General features: G+C 43.5%; 1 protein-coding gene across 2 annotated transcripts; it reads right to left on the bottom strand.

The window, feature by feature from the left end:
* Positions 1-2,500: 2,500 nt before the first annotated feature.
* RBM22 (RNA binding motif protein 22) lies at positions 2,501-13,000 on the bottom strand. 2 transcript variants are annotated; one of them, XM_070234002.1, is made up of 12 exons: positions 12,898-13,000; positions 11,869-12,185; positions 11,389-11,442; positions 10,381-10,410; positions 9,627-9,759; positions 8,505-8,605; positions 8,234-8,406; positions 6,929-7,129; positions 5,801-5,965; positions 4,963-5,051; positions 4,629-4,760; positions 2,501-3,610 (listed from the first exon to the last, which is right to left on the bottom strand). In XM_070234002.1, the coding sequence occupies exons 2-12, from the start codon at positions 11,920-11,922 to the stop codon at positions 3,480-3,482; spliced, it is 1,263 nt and encodes a 420-aa protein (XP_070090103.1). In that variant the 5' UTR covers positions 11,923-12,185; positions 12,898-13,000; the 3' UTR covers positions 2,501-3,479. The 2 variants fall into 2 exon arrangements, with proteins under 2 accessions (XP_070090103.1, XP_023473173.1); XM_023617405.2 differs by having other exon boundaries at positions 11,869-12,141.
* Positions 13,001-17,803: the final 4,803 nt, after the last annotated feature.

Below are 17,803 nucleotides of genomic sequence, written 5' to 3'. Positions count from 1 at the left end.
AGAAAATTTATAAACAAATTTTGACCTCTAGTTAAATACGTAAAGAGTTTAAAGGTAAAGTGTACTGATGTCTTCAATTTACTCTGAAATGCATGAAAAATAGATCAATGGATGCATTGAGGAATGAATAGGTAGGTATGTGATGAAGCAAATAGGGCAAAAGGTGAATTGCAGATCTAGTTAGTGGATATATCATTGTTCACAGTAAAATTCTTTCAACTTTTCTGTATGTTAGGAAATTTTTATAATAAAATGTCAGCGAGAAATATGAAGACCACAGGATTTCCGGGGAGGGCAGCATTTTCGTATCTTACAAGTCATCTCATTCTGTGCTAGTGTTTCTCCAAGGGCGATCTCTGCCTCACCAACTTATGAGGCACCTAGGAGCGCACTCAGACCGACGAAGTTTAAGAGCTAATGTTCTATATCCCTATCCTGGAGGATTTCATTCCACACTCAGGGCTTCGAATGCCATCACGCCACTGCCAACTCCCAAACCTTGATCTCACTTAAGCTCTAATTCCTGTTGGGCAGAGAATTTCCACGGGTCTGTCTCACAGGTCACTTAAACTCACCAGGTCTCCTATTGGACTCACATTTCCCTACTCCTGCTTCCCAGTCTCACTCTCCTCTCCCAGCATTCTCTATCTCAGGAGAAGGCATCTTTCCACACAGTTGACTGAGTCGGAGACCTAGGGGGGTCACCCTACATTCCTCCTCTTTCACTTCCCTTCATCTCAGGTTACAATGTCTCAATGATTTGGCTTCCAAAACATGTCACATCTCCCTCTTGGCCCCACGGGCAGTCACTGCCTTTCTCCAGTTGTCATGCTATACCTTCTGAGTCTTCTCCATGAGGGGAGAAGCTCAAAATACTATAGGCAGTTCGGATCCTGGGTGCGGACATGGCATCAGGCAGGGACTGCTCATCAGGCCATGCTGAGACGGCGTCCCACATAGCACAACCAGAGGGACCTACAACTCGAACATACAACTATGTACTGGGGGGCTTTGGGGGAAAAGAAGAAAAAAAAGAAGATTGGCAACAGATGTTAGCTCAGGTGTCAATCTCTAAACAACAACAAAATACTCCAGGCAGCAGGAAGGGTTAGGAGGTGAGGTGTTATGACACCCAGACAGAGGTTAAGTAAGGTGCCCGAGGTCCACAGCTGGGACGTGCTGAAGGAGGGATCTGAATTCAGGTAATCGGGCTCCAGAGTCGTTTAAACCATTACTCAGTATAACAAAAGTGGCTTTTAAATGTTCTTTGCGATCAGATTTGACTACATCTATGTTATTAGAGTAACACTAGATGCTGTAACAGATAAACCCAGGTCTCAGTGGCTTACTGTAACAAAATTCCTATCACAATGGTCTCCTCAAAGCAGCGACAGAGGAAGCCAGACTCCTAGCATTCTGTGACTCTGCCATCTTCCTGGGGTCCTCCTCCCGTGCATTCAGCCAGCAGACGGGGAAGAGCTCATAGGATTGGGTGAGATGATTTACAGACCAGGTCTGGGAATGCCAAAGGTTACTTTTTCCCAAGTGTACCCCCAGCTGTGTGTCCTAGAGGAAAAGGAAATGGAGTTTGGTAAGTGCCTGAGTTTTCACCAAAATCTAAATGCTAATTCCAACTTACTTAAAATGGGGTAATTGAACATCTATTCTATACTTCAATTTGTGGTGGCTTATGCTTTTCAGGAAAATATATCCATAGTCAGTGCACAAAATTTAGAATCTTCTTCTCAAAAAGGCAAGAATATACAATTAGATAGTCATATATTTACACATGTATATATGTATAGATATAAATAATCAAATTTGGCAATTATTAAAACACTACATGATTCACATCTTATTCACAAATTGGCTAAAAATCTTTTACATGCTCAAAAGTAGGCCCAAAAACTCCCACAAAAAAACCCCACCCAAAATGGTGTCAGAATACGGGAAGTACCCTACATGGCTTCACATTAGCTATTACCAGAAATAAACGCAAATTTTCTAAGCCCTTCTAGATTAACTTTTAAATCTTAAAAGGAAAAAAAAGGCAAGGTAAAGCCCTCTAGAGGAAAACAAATTCTCCAGAGAAACTCAAAAAACGGTGTTATATGGGGTATGGCCATCCCCTAAGTATATATTTTAGATAAAAGCGACATAGAATTGGTTTCAGAAAAAATGGATTTGTAGATAAACTTTGCCTGTCTCCTTTAAAATGACTTGTCTAATATCAGGATGACTTTCAAGCTATCATTTATCAACCACCACGCGGCACGCTCTGTGCTGAGTGCCTTCCGTGCATCATCTTATTTCAACCTCACCACTAAGCTCTGACATCAAGTACTAAAAAGGCCCAGCACAGAACGGATACAGAAAGATCAAAACAGTCAACAGCAAAAGTTTACATTTCTATGCACCTTGTTTGTAACTGCCACTGACCTCAAGTTGAGCTACCGAAGGACAAAGAAAACAGAAATCTAGAAATAAGCCTATAACAACATTTTGAAAATTGACCCGTTTTAATTTTTTTAAAAACAAAAAACAACACAACATCAAATTATTGTTACCATCTACAATTCAGTTATATCCAAACATTCTAAGACCAAACACAGTGCCCCGCGCAGAAGCAGGGAATTGAATGGGACTGAAGACACGTGCAGGTGAGTGCTGAAGACCAGAATCCCAGCGGCAGGTCAGTCTTCCACTCAGACGCACGCCAAGGCTTTCTGTTTCACAGTTTGTTACAGTGTTTTACAGGAAGTTCTTTAAGATTTCATCCCAGACACCAGGTTTCTTCAATCATACACAGCTCCATGACATGTTTCCATCCGATTGATAGGACTAAGAAGTAATTTTAATTTTTGTCTTTTTTTGGTAGCGCAGACGTACAACTATCAGCCAGATGCCTTTAGTAATAAACGAGGAAAGGAGAGGTAAGAAAAGGTCTGGGCTGTGCTGGGTGCTGGTTTCTCCTTGTCTTTCTGAGGGTGTGACTTCGGATGTGTTATATCACACTCATGCCACTACAATGATTAGGACTAGTAATCTTTTTTTAGATGATAAAAAGGAAAATACTCAATGGACATAAAAATGGTCAAAAGTTTTTTTTACCGCAGGTCAATTTTTTTTTCCCCCCAAAAAAGATACAAAATGAACATATAATGGGGATGGTAACTCCGCTGGACATTCCAATTCACCCAGCTGCTTGTTCCCCACAGAGGTAAAGGGAACAGGCACTAAGTTTTATTAGTAACGTTATAGTAGTAAACAGATGTGTTAATGGCAGCTTATTTGAGGTCCATCAATCCTTTGAATACGTGTAGGAAAGCATGACTGTCGTTCTCCAACTGCCCACATCTGAACACATTCAGCTACCATGGAAACTACAAAGGAAGGAAAAATAGATTTATTCCAAGATTCATTTACTGGGATTTTTAAGCGCCCTTTCTTCTGCAGAGCCCCAGAGTGGTGATAATGTGCTAGGGGCTGCTGTGTTTCCCGGCATGAGCTCCCATCCTCTGAGGGTCCTGAGAAGGATAGTGGATTGGTCCTGGAGCCCTCATGAAAGGAGGGGGTGGTCCCATTGGGTGGAACATGTGTGGCCCAAAACCTGCAGATGGGAGAGGACAAATTTGTTAGGCCTGTAGTTCCCTTGACAACCTTTGAAACCTCTCAATCTTTCTGAAGTCAAAACCACCTACATAGAAATCAAATGGATGAGGGGCTTTAGAAAATGTCAGCTCACCAGACTTGCTTAGGAATGTCGACCTTGGTTTTGGAAACCTTTCCTCAGACCAGGTTAAAAGAAAACTCCACAGACTCAAGGTATCTGCTAGGATGTCATCTGAGCCTCTGCTATCTACCAAACATGCCAATCCTACCAGACAAATTTGATCAGAATCTGAAAGGTGAGGAAGAAATCAGGCTGATGGCAGGACCCTGTCAACATTAACCTCAACGCTTTATACTAGAATGGAGGCTGTTCAGAAACCAGGACTTTTCTGCAGGGAGAATGGGAACTCTGCCACAGGACAACTGGCTACTCGTGACTGACTGAACTGCTCACACTGTCACCTGACATTTTGTAGGTGCCATACACAGTGCTACACAAAGTGCCGGTCCTTGAACTGAGCCAAATGTAACTGAGCCTGAGCCAAAATGTAACTTAATGATGTGACCAAGCACACTGTTTTTCTGACAGTTTTTTTGTAACAAGACTGTCTTACTGAATTTATCTTCTGGCACCAGCTTCTTATCTTGTTGCAGACAGGTAATAAACGCATTGTGAAATGACACACGTCCACAGCTGACACCATAAGCCATGGTGCTCGGGCATCAGTTAGGATTTAGTTTAGAACAGGGAACAACTGGTGACAGATCACTGCAATCCAGTAACTCCCTCTCTGACTACACACATACTCAGATCTTCAGAAAACTGGAGACCTTCCAGGAAAAAAACCGAACCATCAGGAATCCTAACAAATCAGCTTTACATGCAGACTTCTATGGGGCAAACTCCAAGGATTTAGACAAGTTAGACGTGATGGTGAGGTGTGAAGACAAGACTTTCACAAAGATCGCCCCAGGCTAAGTCAGACCTATTTACTAAGAAGGAAGATGCACGTTACCTGGGGGTGGGGGTGGGGCGATACCAGGGGGCGGCGGCAGGGCAATGTTCACCACAGCTGGAGGACCACTTGGGGGGAGGTTGAAGTAGTTGGCAGAGGCTTCTTCCTCTGCTGCAGGAGGAGGAGGAAGAGCTGGAGAAGAGAAAATAGCCAACCTTTATAGGGGAAGACAACTGTGCAACACTGTTCCCTCCACCGTTAAATCCTGGAGGTCCTGCTGGGAGAACAGAGCTGCTGCAGGAGCCAGAGGCCCGAGTCTCTTCTAACCTCGGAACATCAAGGCAGTCTATCTGAAGACAGCCGTCTACTTGGTAGACAGAAAGTCTGCACTCACCTCCTGGCAGTCCTGGAACCGGCTCTAGCTTGATTCCAGAGTCTGTGGTTCCATCCTTCTCTTTTTCTTTTCCTCTGGCTGCTTGGGACCTGGGAGACACAGACACACACTACATCAGCACTTTGTCCCACCTTCCATCACACCTCTGCTTCTCATGGTCCCAGGGGAGTTCCTTTGCTCCTTGCCTCCTCTTCAGCACACTCTTTTCCCATAAATGCCACAGTGCAGAGTGGCTAAGAGTAAAGGTTTTGAAGCCAGAAAGACCTGGGTTCAAAATCCGCCAGAGCTGTTGTGAGGACTAGAAGAGGCACATGTACGGTTTGGCACACGCTTACTCAGCACACAGGAAGCACTCCAGATGGGCTGCTGCCGCCATGAGCCAGCTCCTCCCCGACTCCAAGCAAGAAACACCTTCTGCCTTTGAACTTTCAGGGCATTTTACCTGTGTCTCTCTTGTGTCATCATCACTTTCAAACTTAAATTAGCTATTCTTCTCCACTAGACAATCAGCCTGGAGAGAACGGAATCTAGGTCTAATTCATTTGTAAACTCTCAAATCCACCCTTCATACCCTGGCAGTTATACTTGGTCTATAATAGCTGATCACAAAAATCATGACTCTTCAAAGGAGGAGATTACTACACCAAAACCCTGAATAAATTTCCAAAGCAGCATCCTCCCAACAGCCAAAGGCGTGAAGTGTAATATAGAGAATGAAAAATTCTTTTTAAAGGTCCTACTGATTTAAGCTATTCACCAAAAGCTTACCAGTCTCCAAATAATGAAACAGTTTCTCGAAAATCTCAATAAAGACATTTAAAAATAGTCTAATTTTCACCTTCCCCACTTCACGTTGAGCCTGCGGCCATTGACAATCAACTTATTAAAGGACTTCTCAGCCGCCACTTCTGCAGCCTGCCTCGTGGCAAACTGGATGAAAGCACACTGCTGTCTCTGCACCACGGTGATCGTCCGGATCTCTCCAAACTGGTAGAAATGATTTCTGAAGAGAGACAGGCAGAGGAAAACAAGAGTTAACAACACATGAACATTCTAGGAGACTGAAAATGGATTAACTCTTTCACTGATTCACTACAAGGCGGGCGGCCCCACGGTTACCTGCCTAACTACCAACAGGTAGTTCCCCCAACAGCCTACCCTACTGGGGGTGCTGCATATCAAGGGCAAGAAAGATCATGAGTAAACAAAGGTTATCAAACATCTCAGGGTTTTTCTCATGGAGGAAAGGGGGCTCCAGTAGGTTCCTTAAGGGCCTAAACTCTAGATAAGGGGTTGGCAAACTACAGCCCCACTGGCCCATGAACCAAGAATGTTAAAAAAACATTTTAAAGGTTGTAAAAAAGAAAAAGAGAAGGAGGAGGAACGAAGAAAGTCTGTCAACCCCCGGGGACCGTCTAGCTCACTTAGACAGAGTTTAATGGAGAAAGGCTACCAAGGGCAGCTGATACACTTATAGGAGTTTCTTCTCCACTGTCTCTCTTCGGAAGCAGTAATTTCCATCACTATCTGCCCAGATGTCTCACTCAGCCAAGCAAAATACAAGCTAAGAATAATCCAAACTTACCAAATACCAATCTCTTTAAAAAGCCAACCATTTAAACCGTAAGAGTTTTATAATTGCAAAGCTCTCCCTCTCTACATAATTAATCATATCTGGATATGTGCCATCTTCAAAACATTTGAATTGGCTATTAGATCAAATACAATCTCCTATAATTATTACCATATGCAAGGATGGAATAAGCACTGTAGATTAACATTACTACTCTGACACCATAAAAGACAATTTTCTAAAGATTCTAGTCAGCATGATACGTATTAACTGTAGAGTGGCTAAAGAAAAACGTGCCTTGTACAGAATTACCATGCTTGCCTGTGTTTTTGCCAAAAAATTATTCCAGGGCAGTTAAAAGCGAAAATAGTTCATACAATTACATGCACAAACCTCAGGTCTGTCTCAGTGATGGTGTCACCCAGACCACCAACATACAGCGTGGTGATAGTCTTGTCCTCTGGTGGGTCCAGACGAGGCATGGTTGAAGCCCGCTTCAGAAGCTTATCTGCTACAGGGTCATTGATTCCATAATATCGGTCTTTAATGTTCTGATCAGCAAGGGGGTCATCTGGATCTGTAGGCTTCTCATGTCTATGGTTCAAGAAAGAACAATGCGTAAAGGTGAAACAAAGGAAAAAAATTTATAGGTATCACCCAATAGTAGCTACAAATACATACCCTGAAATGCCTTTGAACCAAAAACCCTGGCCATACCAAAACATAATTATCAAAATAGAGCTAATATCAAGTGATTTACTCTATCACACAAGGACTTGCCAGCCTTTTAGGAAAGCCATTTAAATGGCCATGTAGAGTGGCAAGTAGGGTTTCTGTATAAAGAAATGCTTTTGCCACGATCTACCCCAAAACAAATGGTAACCAAAACATGGCTATCCCTCTCCAGGTCAGTGGTTCTTAACATATCTGAGGTCTTGCATTCCACCGAGAGTCTGATGAAAGCTACGGACCTAGGCCTAGAAAAAGGCATAGATAATTTTGGTGGGAGTGGGATCAACCAACCCCCAGTTAAGAACCCCTAATCCAGACGCTTGGCAGTCTTGACTGAAACATACTCACAGCCCCTTAGAAGCCTGGCCTTAACTTGACTTCAACTACACACTGAGATTCAAGCCAGTTAGACCAAGACAGCAAAGACTTACAACTCAGGTAGAAACTTTTAGGGTCAACGTCCAGGTTACATGGCACAGCAGTTTAGTTTCCCAAGGTTTAGTTATAAGTAAAAGTTCTATTATAAGTAAGAACAACAATTTGGGGCCAGCCCTGTGGCACAGTGGTTAGGGTCCAGCAGGCTCGCTTTGGCAACCCAGGTTTGCAGGTTCAGATCTCAGGCGTGGACCTACACCACTTGTCAGCCATGCTGTAGCAGTGACCCACATACAAAATAGAGGAAGACTGGCACAGACGTTAGCTCAGGGCTAATCTTCCTCAAGTAAAAAGAGGAAGATTGGCAACAGACGTTAGCTCAGAGCAAATCTTCCTCACCCCCCCAAAAAAACCCAAAAAAACAAGCTCTTCTAAATTTAATAGTCTTAAGTCATGAGGTATATCCCCCTAGTTGTATATATAAACTTTTAGATTTTAAAGTAGAAATAGTTTAAGCTTAAGCTAGCATCTCCCACTTCTTAGATAACTAATCATCTGAAGCAAATACTGAAAATGCAGCTCAGCTCTTGCCTGTACGGACACTCCTCTCCTCTCTTACATTCTCCTTTCACCCAGAAGGAGCAAATGTGGGGTCGATTCCTTTTGTAGTAGGGTGTTGTCCGGGCCAGTTTGAGCAGCATGTCACTGGTGGATGTGGCTTTCCCCAGCATGCCAACTGGCCGTGTTCCATCAGAGTTAGAAATCTACACAGGAATGACAAATTCAAAAGATAAATTATATAGACAGTATCCACTAGGATTCTTTTCTCAAATATAAAACTACATCAAGAGTGGCAGCATACCTCTCTCTCCATATTCTGTGTGTAGTACTCTTTGTTGACATCTGACTTTGGCATGTCATCTTTAAAAGACAACCCTGCGTCACGAACCTGGATGGGCAGGCCTGGGACAAAGAAAAGGAGGAAAAAACTCAGATACACTTTAAAACATACCCATACTGAATATGCACAAGGAATACAATATCATCCTTCTCTTCTCCACTTTATTTGCTAACAGAGGCTTTAGTATATTTTTATTCAAAATCTTTAGCACCACCAGGCAAATACCGCTACAGAGCATTCTAAGAAACTGTCCAAATTCCTGAGCTGTCACGAAATTTGATGAAATAATGTTTTAGAAAATCTTTCAGATAAACAAACTTTGGTTAGCATCAGATTTGACCTGTAAATTAATAATGTATCTAGCTTTTATTATAACACAATTTATTTAAAATAAATGCAACAAGTAGTTTAGTTTTAGGCTGGTCCTACAGCTCCTCTGGATAGTCAGAGGCATATATGGGTCGCTGTATTCCAGAACACCTCCTTAACTAACATACAAATAATACTAAATAACATATATCCAGAACTCTAATTAGTAGAGTAACTTTCTGAACTTAACACACACAAACTCATATTTTCCTTTTATTTTATTGTATAACAAAAATTCCTGCTGAAAAAGTATTTTTCTCATACACAAAAAATCACCGGCAGTTAAAAAAAAAAAAATCACTCTCCAAAGCAGATACTCTGAAACAGTAGTAACATATCAGTCCTAACAACAGTTGAGACAAAAACCTAAAGCACAATTAGCCTATGAACACTGGCAGGGATTGGGAAGCAAGCTTTGCATCCAGAAGGAAGCCCAAGGCAAAGAAATTACCTAACACGGGAATGATGCCTTTACCTCCCCTTGGCCACAGGGATGTACTTGAGGGAGGTTAAGGCCAGTTCTGATTAATTCCCAACTTTTCCTTAAGTTCCTACTATCGTTCAGGAGGACTCTAGAAGGGCCTAGTAAGGTTCTCCTCTTCCTGGGAAAAGCAGACCACAGCAGACATTCTAAAGTGGGGTCACAACCAGAGACAGTGTAAGAAATGAGAGACAAAAAAACGCCTTCAGCTCTACGGGACAAGGCAAACGTACCATACTCGAGGTCCAAGAGGCAAGTCTGACAGACATTCTTCAATTTACTGCAGGTCTGGCATACTTCTGTCTTCTTGAAACGCATGCGGACCCCAGGGCACCAGCGAAACACTGTGAACGGCCTGGCACAGATCTTTAACACCAAGTAAGAGCCAGAGAGTTAATGGTCCTGACCTGGACATCAATCCAGGAGACAATAACAATGGGGGACTCAAAGAAAGGATCTCTGAGTCTAGGGTTTAGAAGGGACCTTAGTAATCATCTAGTAAATGCCACCTGATGTTCAATCCCATCTACAACACCCTTCCGCAGCAGTTGCAAAAATTCACATACTACAGAAACGAAATACTCAAAGTTCTCTCCACCCTAGAGATAACCACCATTAATAATTTGACCCTTAATCTTTTTTAGGGTGAGTGAGGAGTGTCACAGACTCCTTTGAGAATCGTATGGCAGCTGTGACCTTCCTCCTCAGCTAAAATGCTCATGTACATAGTCACACAACACTTGGTATAATATCTCAGGGAGTTCAAAGCCCATCCACAGACACCAGGTTAAAAACCCCTACATTAAAGGGCTCATTTTCTTACCTCCCACACTAAACAGTTAACAGCCAATGAGTATGAAAGTGACATATGAAAGTTGTACAGCACTGACTTTTACCAGAGGACCTCAAACCCAGCAAGCTGAAGGCTACTTTGGTAGAGAAAAGGCAAATGAAATGAAATCATCACTCTTAAACAAGCGCACTTACTTTGCATTCCTTCCCATACTTTTCTTTGGTCTGAAATAGAAAAAATAGAAAAGAACTGGAGTTACAGAAAGAAAAAGACTAGATGTCTGCTCCTTTCCTAAATGCAACCTCAAAAATGTGTCTGAAGCTCCCTGGCATCTTAAAGGAGCTGGGGAAACACCTTTTATTTGGCTGGGGGGGTGGGGGGGAGTATGGGTGTGTGGAGGGGTTATTTATTCCAAGCACCTACTATGAGTTATAATCTCTTGAGACTCTTATAGATCTAACGCCAGATAAGCATGTGTCTTCCCACAGCCACAACTCTCAGATTCACTTCTGGCTCCCAAGTTCCCTCCCAAGAAATGAAATTCCTAACAGTTTCTAAGGTCCCCACGTCAGGGAGGATGCAGCCATGGTCACCGCATTTTGCAAAGTTTAGTCAGAAGGTAACTACCACAGACTCATCCTGTGCTGATATCCTGCATGCAAATGTTCTGTTCCCAGAAGCTATTCAAACATCTTCATCTTATCAACATCAACACCTCTGAGACTGATCACAATACAGCTCTAACCCAATTATCAAATGTTAGCTGACACTAATTTTATCTTTATTTATAAGGATAAGGAGTGCCTTACACTAAAGAGACACAAGGTGCAGCGGCCAAAAGGCATCTGATTGGGAGTCAGGAAACCTAGTTTCTAGTCCTGGTTCTCCTCCTAACTGGCTGAGGTCCCTGGAGTCAGAATATCTGAATATAAATCCCAGCTCCACTCTTTATTCGATATATGAAAAAGATATACAGGCTCTTCGCTTCTAGTTAATACATCTACCCTCTAAGTAAATGCTCAACAATATTAGCTATTACTATGACTTCCACAACACAGGACTGTCGCTGAGTTCCAAAGTGAGAGGATAAGCATGACAGTCTTTGCAAATCGTCCTACGCTTTGGGTTTGCAAAGGACAGTGTGCAAGGACCGTGACATTGACAGAACACGGACAACTCCTGCTTCACACGCGATCACTCACCATTCGGATATATGGGTTTTCTCCAAGACACGTCTGGCATAGAATGGGGAAGTCCTGGTGAAAATGGGAAATCTGGTTGAGGACCAGGCTCCGAAGAGCCTGCCACCTCAGCCACACTCGTGGGCACGGGGGCGGGGAGGCGAGGGGCGAGGGTGGAGAGCAGGGCAGGGACCCGAGGTCCAGCACGGGCCGGGGCGCGGGAGGGGGCGCTCTCTGCACTTCCGGCAGGAGGCGGGAGAAAAGGCCGGCTCGAATAGAGTGCGGGGGGCAGGGATGGAAAGGGTCCCGGACCTTGGCAAATCCCCTTCCCTCCAAACATGCGGGAGGGCCGCCCTCCAGCCTCCTGCTCCAGGCGAGCAAGGCCGCGGCGCTGGCTTCTCCCCGGAATTCCCTCGGTCGCGCCGCAGTCCCGGCCCTGCCCGCCCGCAGGAGGCGCGGTTTCGCCGCCTCGTCCCGTCCTCCTCCGGCCGGTACACTCACCGCATCCTCCCAGTTCTGCCTGTTGTAGGTGTTGGAGCCCAGAGAGGTCGCCATCTTGAGCGCGCCCGGGGGCAGCCGTAGCTTCCGAGTTGGAGAGAGGACCGCCACAATCCCGTGAGCCTCCGAGGCTGGCCCCGGCCGTCGACGTCTTATTTACGCGTCATGCGCGCCCTTGGGGGCGGAGCGTCGTGCGCCATGACGTCGCCCGCTCGGAATTTCTTCTTTGAATTGGAGTCCTGGTGTGTTAACACTCTAGTGATTCCTTCGAGTTGGCTACTTGGGATGAAGAGCCATGAGTACAATTGATTTATTTAAAACTTGAGTGAAAGAATAAAGGAACAAGTAATGAATGAGGGGCTGGGATTAAGACAGCCCTAGCTCCCACTGAGCGCTTATTATGCCAAACGCTGGGCGAACGTCTTGCTGTGCCAGTCTTATTTAATTCTCACAAAAACCCCACTGCGGGATTGCCAGATTCAGCAAGCAAAAACACAGAACAGCTAGTTAAATGTGACTTTCAGATAAAGAACGAACCGTATGTTAGTATAAATATGTCCCAAAGATATTTACACTAAAAAAATGACTCGTTTATCTGAAAGTCAAATTTAGCTGAATGTCCTATATTTTATCTGGCGACCGCTACCCTCTAAGCGGGTGTGATTGTCCCTCTTAAAGAAAAGGAAACTGAGGTTAGAGAGATTAAGTAACTTGCTTCTGGTCGTGTAGCTAATATATGGCAAAGCCACAAATCCAAAGGCAATAGTATTGTCTTTACAACTTCTGAAATGAAAAGAGTCTTATGGATCAACACATACATTCTTATATCATTTTTGGAACAACTCATAACCACTCTGCCAGTACTTTATGTATTTCAAGCATTCTGGTACCACTTTCATAATTTTTGACATATCCTATCATCAAACTACCTAATATGTTTGTCACCATTTTTAAAAAACAGGTTTATTTAAAATAGTTTAGGTACGGCAAAATGTCACCCCTTTTAGTTGTACAGTTATGAGTTTTACATACATTCACCACAAATATAGAATAGTTCCATCATCCCAAAAAGTTCCCTTGTGCCAGAGTCCATCCATTTCTCCCCACACACAGTCCATGGCAACCACTGGTCTGTGTTCTGACGCTATAGTTTTACCTTTTCCAGAATGTCATAAATGGAATCCTGTATAGCCTTTTGGGTCTGCCTGTTTTTTCTTAACATATTGTATTTGAGATTCACCCATATTGTTACATGAATCAGTAATTTGTTCCTTTTTATTGCTGAGAATTCCATTGTATGGATATACCAGAAGGTTAAAAAATTCATTTGCCTATTGATGGACATTTGAGTTGTTCCAGATTTTGGTAACTATAAATAAAGGCATTATAAACATTCACATACAGGTTATTGTATGGACATAGGCTTTCATTTGTAAATACCTAGGAGTGGGATTACTTGATCGTATGTAAAGTATGTATTTTCCTGTATGAGAAAGTGCTTGGGTTTATCTGAGCTTCTTGGATCTGTGGTTTGTTGTCTTTTGAAAATTCTTCAATGTCTTCTCTAAATATTCTTCTGCCTAGTTTCTTCTCCACCTGGGACTCGAATTACACGTTAGATCATTTGATATTGTCCCATAGATCTTGAGTACTCTGTTGTTGTTTCACTCTTTCTTGGGTTTCAGTTTGGCTAATTTCTATTGACCTATCTCTAAATTTCCTGATTATTAACAAGTCCTTGCCTATGACAAGTCTACTGAGGAGCCCAGAGAAGATACTCTTCATCTCTGATCCTGCGTTTTTTATTTCAGTTTGTCTCTTATAGTTTCTGTCTCTCTGCTGAAATCTGTTCATATATATTATCCGTATTTTCAGCTAGATTCTTCAACGTGTTAATCAGAGTTTAAGTCCCTGTCCGATAATACCAACATCTGGGTCATATCTGTATATGGTCTTGTTGATTGTTTCGTCTGTGAAGAATGGGGTGGTTTTTCTTGCTTCTTTGTGTATCTCAAATTTTTATTGAATACCAGTCATTGCTTATATCACAGTAGAGACTGAGGTAAATAGTATTAATACTTGGAAATGAGCAAGCTGCTTCTTCTGTCAGGCCATTCGGGTGGGGTTTGGTCAATCTAGTCAGGAACTGAGCTGGGTTTGGGTTTTGCTGTTGCCATGGCTGCCTCCAGCAGATTTCACATCCTCTAGCATTATTTTGTGCTTTAGGTTGGGGCTGAAGAACTTTTCTCAAGTGTTCCTGTTTCATCCTTAGCTTTCAGCTGTCCTGCGCACCTGCACATGTGGCATGTCTCCATGCCCTTGCCCATCCCCCAGCTGCTGAAGTTTGTTACTAGCCGCTTTCTAGGTGGGTAGTCGGGGAGGGGTCAGGGATTCTTTGATCTAATTCAGCCTCAGTCTTTGGTAGGTCCTTTGTGGCCAGGCCCTGGGAATGGGTCTTTTCTCAGCATTCTTGCCCCTCCTCTCTGCAGCAGCCAAATCCTGACTTGGATCTATGGCTGGCCTTGTGGGGGAGTTTCCTGCATTTCCTGTAGAAGAACTTTAATGGTATCGGTATAGAATCCTGGGGTCAGGACTGACTCTCGTCCCTCCACGGGTAGAGGTTTTGCCGTACCTCGCGCCAGCAGCAGTGCATCTTCACCCTTGCCCTGTGGAGGCAGGATTTTCTGTTCCTCCTGCAGTGGCTTAGGCCTTCTTGCTCCTTATGAGGGAAGGGTCTGGGTAGGGGGAGGCAGAGTTGCCTGCAGATCTCTCCTGTGTGCCTTCAGACCAAGGCAGGCTGTAGAGCTCCAGCATCCCCCCTCCTCCCCACAGGTCTTTCTCATGAACACCTGGAGGTTTTGGAAAGCAGTTCTGAATGCACGCAGCTCCGTTAGTGTCTTAGGCTCCCAGGAATTTTGTCCTGTCAAGTTAGCCCAAATTTGGCCTTGGGGAATTCTTTAACATTTTAGTTAATTTCCTCTTACCTGCTTGCACGGTGGTCAGCACTTCTTCCTCCTATGCTCTTCTACCTGTGAGCCAGTCTGCATGTCTGATCTATCCTTGCAGGGGTCTGTTCCTCCTTGAAAGGCAGGCTATCTGATTGCCCTGCCACGTCAGCTCTCTGATAGGTCCATAAAATTTATGATTCCGTCATCTGTCTGCCTTTTCCTTTTGAGTAGGGTGACACTCTTTCCAGATATCTACATCATAGGCAGGAGTGGAGCTCCTGAGTCACCCCTTTTACTTAAAAATATTTTAAGAGGAAAATTTTTATCATTTTTGTAAATGGAAAATTATCACGTTTAGATGTAGCCTTAAAAGCAAGTACAATGAAAATGAAACAGTATTTTTTAATAAGCAGCTACTGTTGTCTGCCAAAGGCTCTGAGCCAGAAGCCTATGTTTAAAAAAAATGAGTAAGTGTTAGATGTTACAAACATCAGACAATTGATACTTTTTTCCTTGATTTAACCAGCAGGATGGGGAAGGGGGCGGGAATCAGAAGGAAATACCTTTCCCACTGATTGATTCCATATTCTTTAATGTTACTTTCATTTCACAAAGTCATTATCTCATGTAGGTGTCTCAAACTGTGAAATATATTTCACTGTAGATGCCCCTGACTGCCAGAAAATGAGGATAAGTAAAGTATTGCAATTGAGTGACTTAGCTCTGAGTTTCTGGGTTTGCTCCAGGCTGCTCTCTGAATGTAATTAGGAGAAACAGAGGACAGAGGGGCTTGGATTTGGCTCTGAAGGAGTTTGCAATCCAGTAAAAGAGATACATAGATGCAAAACCCCATGAGACAAGGACGTAAATGCCCCGGAGAGGTATGGTGCTGTGGATTAAGATCATAGCAAGATGGGAGCAGGAAAGTAATGCTGGAGATGGTGCAGAGAGAGGAAAGAGTATTCTAGGTAGAGAAAACACCAGAACAAGAAAGCTCAAGGCAAGTAAGATATTTGGCTTATGACAAAGAGGCATGTGTATATTAAAAAGAAATAAAGACACAAGATCAACAGCTATGTAAATAAGGAAAAGGACAATAGTATTAATTCAACAAACTTGAGTGCCTACTATTTGCCAGGCATTGTTCTAGGCTCTGCAGATACATCACTTAAAAAAAACACAAACCCCCTGCACCATGGAGCTTATGTTCTAGTATGATGAGTCAGAAAATAAACAGATATATGGTAGTATGCTGGACGGTGATTAGTGCTATGGAAAAAAAGAGCAAGGAAGGGGGACAGGGAATGTATTTAGGGGAGGACAGTTGACATTACTTAATAGGGTGGTCAGGGAAAGTCACACTAGGAAACATTTGAGCGAAGCCCTACCTGTGATGAGGGTGTGAGGTATACAGATACCTGGGAGAAGACCTTTCCAGGCAGAGGGAACAGCCAGTGCAAAGATCTCGAGAGGGCACCTGCGCGGGTGACGCAGGGACAGCTGGGGTGGAGTGAGCACGGGAAGTAGTACATGAATTCTGCAAGGCTGAAGAGGGCGTGGGTTTCAGGTCATGTAGGGCCTCCCAAGCTGTTAAGGACTTTGTGTTTGCTTTGCTCTTGAGCAAGGTAAGGAACCTATACGGGTTTTAAGCAGAGAACTATGACTTAATCATTCTGGCCACTAAAAGGTCGGGTAGGGACCAGGGTGGTTTCAAGGAGCCTAATTTGGATGCTACTGTAATAATAATGTAGGGGTCTAAATAGATGATGGTGATTTGGCCCAGGATAGTAATGTTGGAGAGGGTATGAAGTCGTCAGTTTGAAGACAGAGCTGACAGGATTTGCTGACCGAATGTTGCACGTTAGTCAAGGGTGATGCCAAAGTTTTTATTGTGAGAAACTGAAAGGAAACAGTTAGTTAGGGACAAAGGCAGGAGAGGGAGATGTGGTGAGAGAAAATTCAGAGTGTAGTTTTGGACTTTCAGAGACTTTTCTAGAGCTGGTATGTAAATTTGGGAGATGGCCATAAACTGGGTGAGGTAACTAAGAATAAGTGTAGAGAGAAAAGAAGTTTAAGAAATGAGACCTGGAACATTCCAAGCTTGGGGAAATGGGAAAGAACTAGCAGAGGATACAGAAGAAAAGCTGCCAGTAAGGTGGAAGGAAAATCAGGAGCACTGTGCTCTGGAAACCAGTGAAGAAAGTCTTTCAAGAAGGAAGAGATCAACTGTCAGATGCTACTGAAAGATTAAGTAGGTAAGGACTGACAACTGACCACTGTTTAAAGGTGTGGATTGTTGGGGACTTTGACAAGAAGTTCCAGTGATGTGGTGGGGATGGCAACCTAAGGAGAATGGAGTCAGGTGAGAATGGGAGGAAGGGTACTGGAAGGTAGCGTTGAGTTTTGCTGTAAAGGAAGTAGAGAAACGGAGTGGTAGCTGAAAAGAGGTGTGAGGTCAATTTCTTTAAGATAAGAGAAAGCATAGCATGCTGATCGAATCAATGCAGGAGTGGGAGGGGGAGAAATTGCTGAAGAGATGTCCTTTAATAGGTAAGAGAATGAGATTGAGTGCATTAGGTGGCGGGGCTGGCATTAGACAGGAGCATGAACACTTCATCTACAGTAATAGGACGGAAGAGCTGAGTACAGACAAAGGTGGATGAGTGGCTACTTGTCAGGGCTGGACCATCTTGTATATTTGAAAGGATATTTTTGGGAGCAATGACCCAGGATAAAAGCTGGTAGAGGCCTAACACCATAACATTTACATGATGGTTCTCAGAACTTGTTTATATAGAGCTCAAGCAACAGCTACCTATATAATGTTATAGTGAACTAACTTGATATGAAGTTTGAACTTAGTTCATTTAAACAAAGGGAAGGGAGCATGCCCCACCGACTCTCATACTAACTCTGTTGACTTCACCCGTCTCCTGACTCTGAGCCGCACTATTCCAGTCAGTCTTCATGAAACCAAACAAAAGACACAC

Source organism: Equus caballus, chromosome 14, assembly GCF_041296265.1.
Source record: "Equus caballus isolate H_3958 breed thoroughbred chromosome 14, TB-T2T, whole genome shotgun sequence".
NCBI lineage: Eukaryota > Metazoa > Chordata > Mammalia > Perissodactyla > Equidae > Equus > Equus caballus.
The sequence above is the reverse complement of the archived record's forward strand: the minus strand, read 5'-3'. Positions and strand labels throughout refer to the sequence as shown.

What these genes read in the sequence shown, in the direction of transcription:
- RBM22 (XM_070234002.1), bottom strand. Translation starts at nt 11,922, where the DNA reads ATGGCGACCTCTCTGGGCTCCAACACCTACAACAGGCAGAACTGGGAG. An exon ending in ATCACTGAGACAGACCTGAG is followed by an intron (nt 5,966 to 6,928) that starts GTTTGTGCATGT and finishes GTCTCTCTTCAG; the next exon opens with AAATCATTTCTACCAGTTTG. An exon ending in GGTTCCAGGACTGCCAGGAG is followed by an intron (nt 4,761 to 4,962) that starts GTGAGTGCAGAC and finishes TCTCTTCTCCAG; the next exon opens with CTCTTCCTCCTCCTCCTGCA.